Consider the following 7,754-nt stretch of genomic DNA (forward strand, 5'->3'; position numbering starts at 1 on the left):
ACGGTACAGACCTCTGTAAAGGTATAAACAGTGGTTGAAGCGACTCAAAGTGGGAGATGTGACATGCCAAATTGTAGCCACAGCCACATTTAAGACCTCCGACTTGTAAGGTTCCGTTTTTAATGGTTCTTAGAGAGGGTACTGGCAAAAAGTTATTTAGACCACTCCCAATTATGTTAAAGCGTATTCCAGCACAGCCGCTCCAAATGTTTAATCCACACATGGAACAGTAGCACCAACAATATCTGGCACAGCAAACCCACCTTAAAGAGATACTGACACTTAAAAACTACTTATTAAAAGTTCCTAAACCTGACTGTTTTGCCAACTTGAAGTAGCTTCTAATGCTAACGGAAAACTGCTGCACAAATATGGCAGCTCATGGAGGAAATTGTGGGATCCAATAGATAATTTACCGGGCAAATACTTTTAAGACAAAATGATAAATACCATTCAAAGACAATGTTATGATGGATGTAAAAAAAGTTTAATTTTTGGTGTCAGTGTCTCTTTAAGGTCTATGACACACGGGTTACTTAGTAGCAGCTACTTTTCACAGCTACAATATGCCAGAAGATAACCTGCCACAGACAATACTTAGAACTGCCTCTGCTAAAACACACGTAGAGACAATGATCTATTTTTGTAGCTGTGACAAGTAACTGCTACTACCTGTGTGTCTTCCCCTTTATGATGCATTAGCTCCTGGTGTAGAGTGGCCCCATATGTTCAAGTTAGGGAGCTGCTGCATTACATTATACCCAGTATAACTTGCTTTTTATCTTTCAACAAAGCAAAAATTAGACTGCATCACTGCCATCTAGTGGGCCATAAAATCTGTTTTGTGTTGTGTAATTAAAGTGTTTAATAAGGAACCAGTGCCCTTAACTGTGTCTCATGTTTGAACCCCATCAGACTGCAATGCATCTGAACACAGAGACTAAACTTAAAATGTTTCTGATAATTCCATAAATCTCCTCCCTTTGCAGTCATTTGATTTATGTTCTTATTCTTATTTAATTCTAATAAAAAAAAGAACCTTTGAAAATAGGAGAAAAAATATACACTGGCTGTTAAAAATGTCTACAAATAAAGTAGATAATAATTTATTTATTTTTTTTAAATTGTTTTTATTTATATTTTGTATATAACAATCAGATTCCACATATGCAAAATATTATCTTTCACAGAGATCAAGACATATTGTTATACATGGGTGTTTAGTGCTCTTATGATTTAAGACAGTTATGTTAGTTAACTTGTTATAGGTATGCAGATATACGAGTGGTGGGTAGTAATTTATTTTAGTATATATATATATATATATATATATATATATATATATATATATATATATATATATATATATATATATATATATATATATATATATATATATATATATATATATATATATATATAACAACAAGAGGTCCTCTGCACTCACCCATTATCAATATATATAGGACATTAAGACATTCGGTGCATTAAGCTACTAAGAAATGCCCTTCCCTTTAAGCAAAACAGGGATTGTTTGTCCATATATTGCAATATACTTCAAGCTGGCCAACTGCGTCAAAGTCATCCCTTCTGACCAGTTCCTACACTGACTTATGCGATTCATTAAGAATTCTACTGCTTCAATATACATTTAGCCAAGGGACTAAGTTTTACCTGCAACTTTCTTGCTTTCAAGGTTAAAACCCCCATATGGTTGCCCTTTTATTGGCTCCACTGGGATCACCTGACTGCAGCTGGGAAGGGTGGGAGCTACAACATGGAGCTGGCCACTGCTCCTGTATAAGCTATAGCAAAAAAAGGGAAAGTTGTGCTCAACCACTAAATTTTAAACCATTAAATTGTTTTTATTTATATTTTGTATATAACAATCGGATTTCACATATGCAAAATATTATCTTTTACAGAGATCAAGACATATTGTTATACATGGGTGTTTAGTGCTCTTATGATTTAAGACAGTTATGTTAGTTAACTTGTTATAGGTATGCAGATATATGAGTGGTGGGTAGTAATATATTTTAGTGTATATATATATATATATATATATATATATTTATATATATATATACACACATTGAAGCAGGCATGTAGTTTGGCCATGCACATCTGTCAAAATATAAATACAACAATGTAATCAGATATAGCTATGGGAGGGTCCATGTAGGAGTAAATATCTTAGGTCCCACACATTGTGAAGTAGCTCTTGGGAAATATTCAGTGAAACCCACGTTTACATGTTGAGTGTAGTCCCAGCACGACATCACTTATAATCTATATGGCTACAAGTATTTAAACACATTTTGTCACTTTGTCAGGAGCATGTTTTAATGCTTGAGCAGCCACACACAGGCGTAACATCCCTCTGCACAATGTCAAGCATCATCTGCACCAGTGAAAACATTCTCTGGATTAATGAATCATGCTGTCTGTCAGATGAATCTAGGTTTGACTGTATTTATACACTTAGGTAAATAATAAAACAAAAGTGGCATACATGTGAGACCTTTAATGGCTTACTATATACTATATAGGTGTATTACAACAGGGATTGTGTTCAATGAGGCTGGTAAAGCCAGTACAGCTGTTAGGAATGATGAGTTGTCACCTGTTGAAAAAGTGGAGGGTTTGAGTGAGCTCTCTGTCCAAGAAAGAGAGAAAAGCTAAAAGTGAGCTAAATATCCATTCATTTGTCCAAATAGTGGATGTCAAAAAAGCACTGTCAATATGTCTGCGTGGTGCAGGCAGAATATTTATAGCAACTTTTTTGTGCCAATCTGATGTTTTAGCATAGCAATTCTGGGGTGCAGTAGCATTAAGATCTTTTCTGCCCCTCTTATAGCCTTAAGTGGATTTTAATAAAACACATTAAAAATGGTTTGCTTCTAGCTGTGTGGCTGAAATAATTATTTCATATTTAAAAAATTATCAAACTTGGCACGGTTGCTATGGCCCAGACCCTTCATTTAGGGAGGCCCCTTCCTTTACTAAACTGCCCCAATGTATTTTGACCAAATCTTTAACAGATACAGTACTATACTGAGAGGTGGCTGCCAAATGTTCTAAACTCACTTTTGTTTTATACACATATTTTTATCATATGCATATGAAAAGGCTTTCTTATATTACCATATTAAGGCTGTATCTAATGAGAAATTCTGGGGCTACAGGGCATCTGTCATTGGGGGCTGAATAGGTGGCCCACCCAGTTCATTTTGGATCTATTGAAAGTACATAGAAGAAGTGCAGCATGATATGCACTGTGTAAATGGCTCATATAAAGCCCCATTTACTTCAGTTTTCCCCGTTATTGTGCTTTCTAACTAATACTATTGTCCCTCCTTCTACTTTTCATCTTTAATTTTAGTAAGATTTTAAAAACATTACTAGCAACAATAGTGCCCATTGCGCAATCATGTATGCACACATGTCATTTATTTATATATTAAAACAGTCAAACAAGCAAATACATGGTTGCTCAACAAGCATTACATTAAAAATGTATTTGCTTTGTGGTTTGGAAACCTTTTTTAAGTTTTGTGCTTGGGTCTTAGATCCTGTTTAAACCATATGAGCTGTGATAAAGCTGATGATGTTGTAATGGTTGAAACAAATTGTACAACTTTGTGTTTTGGCTTTGGAGATGGCTAGACTGTCCTTATGCTATGAACAATTTTTTTCATCTTTTTTGTAATCTATTTTTTACTTCCATTTCTGAGAGCGCTGAGACTTGTGTGGTTAATATAAACTTTTACTTTAAAATTTCATAGCATTGATTTAAACAAGGTCCCTCCTAATATTCAAGTGATATATTGTTCAGTATTTTAATGCAACTCCTAAAGGCAAATTAGCTCTTTTAATCTTATCTTTAATGATAAACAAATTATATTTAGTTAACTTAAATTATTTAATTTCTAATTAATCTCTGATTCTGACAAAGTAGCAGAGGTAATATTATTTCCTCTTGGGTAGGGATGGGTGAAATAATGCGCTATGCGTAGCTTTCTCGCGTACGTCAGAAGAATGATGCATGTGTTAAAAAAACACTATGCACGCATCAAAAGCCGATGCGCACATCAAAGAAAGCAGCGCGCGATGCATGATTTTGCCCATCCCAACTCTTGGGTAGTTTGTCCTTTATTTGAAAACCAACTTAAATAGTAACGGCTTTAATCCCACATTAACCCTTTTGTGGGTGTGTTTGCTTGTGATGGCATAATGTGTTAAGGAAATATGCTTGCTGTAGGCTGACTTTAAGTAAATATGTAATGGTGCTGCAAAAATACACCTGGCATAGTGACATAGTAGCATGAGAATGTTACACCTTCACTCCTCTTTATGCTGCTTATGAATTTAGATTTGCTGCCATTGTTACAGCAGTTTGCTGTACAATAATGATGCCATATTGCTTATCACAGCTTGTTGTACAGACTGATTTACATTTTGACATTGGACATGGTTAGACTGTCCCTTAAGTTAGGAATATTTTTTTTCTAATTGTTTTTTGAATACTGTTTTAATTTCCATTTAATTTCCAAGAATTCTGTGATTTTAGGTAAACTGATTCCCCGTGGGTAACTATAGATACATGCTCCAGCTTAGGTTTGCCTTAAACCTTATGCGCTGTGACTTTGCTGATGATGTCACAATGCTTTGGAACACACCCAGTAAAGCTTGCTGATGATGTCATAATGGTCAACTGACATCTTAAGCAGTTTGCTGTAAACTGTTCTCATTTGTGCTTTGGCTTTGGAGATGGCTCTACTGTCTCTGAAGCTAACAGCAATTTTTTCATTCTTTTTTGCAATCTATGTTTTAATTTCTATTTCTGAGAGCGCTGAGACTTGTGGTAAGTATTATTTAAAGAGGCTGGGTATACATAATGAACTTTATTAATGTATTTGATAAATATTGTATATTACATAACCCCTGTATGTAGATTAAATAACATTTTAGCCAATTACATTTTCATTAGCTATATGTAGCGGATTGTTTAATTTAGAATAACCATTTTTCACTTAAAGCATTGCACTGTATTGAATTCTCTCTTTTCTCTTTTCCATAACAGAATGTGGAAAAAGGCCTCTAATAAAGGACAGCCAGCGTAACTCTCGTATAGTTGGAGGAGTAAATTCCCAGCCAGGAGCATGGCCCTGGCTAGTAAGCATCCAGGCTTGGAGAGGTTCTGATTATGGCTATGGACATTTCTGTGGCGGCACAATCCTGAACAACCAATGGATTTTGACAGCGGCCCACTGTCTCATCGATTACAAAACGTAAGAATTTTAGCTTTAGTTAAACTAATATTGGAGATGGGAAACTTGATAGTGCGGTAAATAAATAATTAACTTTAACACTTGCTTCACAAAAAATGTGATTTGGCCCAGCATGTGGGAGGCCAAACTGGTTGCTTGGTGACTTTGTCAAACAAGTGGATCTCAACATTTATTGCCAGCTAAATATATTTAAGCAAGTTTAACCTAGCTAGGGTTTATTAGGAATAATTAAACAATAAGCTGCACTATATAAGCTGTCATAATTGGAAATACATAATTGATGATTTTTATTAATAAGTCATTGTTGATACTTTCAGATACACATTAGAATGCCTACAAATCTTGACATGCTTTTCTGTTCTTTTTCAGAACATTTGACACAATTAGAGTTGTAATTGGAGCACGCAAGCTTTCTAAGCTAGGTTCGGAAACCCAGATTCGAAAGGTTAAACAGCTAATACTTCATGAAAAGTATTTGAGAGAAGGAAAACATTCTTATGACATTGGTTTGATTCTGCTGGATGAGCCCATCAAATTTAATGATTACACCCAGCGGGCCTGTTTACCTTCTGCTTCACTAAATGTGGCACAGAAGACCAACTGCTACGTAGCAGGATGGGGTGTTCTCGAAGAAAAAGGTAATTGTCAATTTTTGCCTTATCATTAGTGCATGATTTTATATATAGATATTATTACTGAATTACAGTTATGAATGTCCCAATCTTTTTGGATTTAGACTCCCAAATATGTCTGAAACTGAGCCTGAAACTAAGCCTAATCTGACCCTTAATTTACATATTCAATTTTGAATTTGTATTTTTTCCACAAGGTTAACTTTTTCAATTCCTTTTCTTTTTCATATTTAGAGATAGCAGCTGCAGATATCCTGCAAGAAGCCGGTGTGTTTTTCATCAATAAGGAACTTTGCAACAGCAAGGAGTGGTATAATGGCAAAGTATACCCATACAACCTGTGTGCTGGTCATAAGGAAGGCAAGATTGACAGCTGCCAGGTAGGAGGAATATTCCGCATATAAACTATTGTACTTTTCTATGCAAAAACTGTTTAAGGTTGTGTTAATTTGGCTGTTCTCTTTTTCTAGGGTGACAGTGGAGGTCCCCTTATGTGCAAGAGAAAGACATCTAATGATTATATTGTGGTTGGAGTGACAAGCTGGGGAATAGGCTGTGCCCGAAAGCAACGGCCTGGGATTTACATCTCTACCCAGTATTTTAACGAATGGATTGAAAGCAAGATCACCAAGAAAGCAGAGGGCCAAACTAGGCCAAAGAGGTCTTTACTGAAAAAGATCTTTTTTCCTCAACTACCTACTCAGCTACCGACAACACAGAGTCATAAAGTGAAGCTACAACCGACGGATACATTTGAGCTAGAAGCAGCCAATGAACATCTTACAGATACAAATTCAGTTCAGCGTGTCCAGGTAATACCAACAGCTGATCCTGAGCACGTGGACTTGCGCCAATCTATATGGCATAGTTTGACGCAGATTTATAGACGCATCACTGCCTATTTACGCAACCTCCTTACTGGACGCAATGGAGGACTGACTTAACTTGGAGTTGCATTTAGATTACAATGATCTCCTGTAAGGACTATGAAGATTTTAATTCATCCAGGCCATGGTATATTGTGTATTGGACTTCATTTAAATGCCTTTGGCACACAGTTGAAGGGCTCTCACTAAAAACTACTGTGGTTTAAAGTAATGGGAAATATTCTGCTGGCTCTCATAGGCAGCAAAGCAAGTGACCCCTACATGAGAAAGCCAGAATCTGCTGTAAACAGAGTATTTTCCTTTCATATAAATAAGAGACAACTGAAGGGAGGGAAGGGTGGTTTGTCCTCAGTAGTTCTCCCTGAGAGCATCGTCGCAATCAAACTACTTTGTGTGCCATACGCCTATGGACTTGCAAAATAACCGCTGAGCATTCTGGAAAGGGAAAATTTTTATTGCATATTCCATTTCCGAGGAACGTAACTTCATGTACCTGGACCCCAGGGCAATCATGGTCACATGCAAGTTCACATATCATGAGTTGCACTCCAGTGCACATGTGACTCACTCTTTACTTCCCCCACCAATCCTTACCTGGCCCTCAATTTTTTCAGGTCTGTATAATTACACCACTGACTGCACTTTCCTTTTGATTAGTTAAATAAAGTTATAAAAAAAATTTCAATGAATTTCATCTTGGTTGTGATTTGTTATTGGGTAACCATCCCTTCTTTTGTTACATGTATTGGAGGCCCTGTGAATTCTTTTAGATTAACAGTCCTACGGTTTTCTAGGTCTAATGTAAATAACATTAATTTGGCATCTGCAGTGGGAGGCAAACCAAAACAACAGTTGGCTATACCCAGGGGCGGGCCAAGCTGACCGGGCACCCTAGGCAACCGGGTCGGCCACCTTTTCACTGCACCTCCTAAATGACAACT

The 7,754-nt window shown here is 36.4% G+C and overlaps 1 protein-coding gene across 1 annotated transcript; it reads left to right on the top strand.

Annotated features, from left to right (window-relative positions):
• The first annotated feature begins 4,762 nt into the window (after positions 1–4,762).
• On the top strand, positions 4,763–7,507 carry LOC100487305 (acrosin). Its single transcript, XM_018090964.2, has 5 exons — positions 4,763–4,867; positions 5,087–5,294; positions 5,664–5,932; positions 6,161–6,306; positions 6,397–7,507. The coding sequence occupies exons 1-5, from the start codon at positions 4,774–4,776 to the stop codon at positions 6,868–6,870; spliced, it is 1,191 nt and encodes a 396-aa protein (XP_017946453.2). The 5' UTR covers positions 4,763–4,773; the 3' UTR covers positions 6,871–7,507.
• The last annotated feature ends 247 nt before the right edge of the window (positions 7,508–7,754 follow it).

This window comes from Xenopus tropicalis, chromosome 1 (assembly GCF_000004195.4).
Source record: "Xenopus tropicalis strain Nigerian chromosome 1, UCB_Xtro_10.0, whole genome shotgun sequence".
Classification (NCBI taxonomy): domain Eukaryota; kingdom Metazoa; phylum Chordata; class Amphibia; order Anura; family Pipidae; genus Xenopus; species Xenopus tropicalis.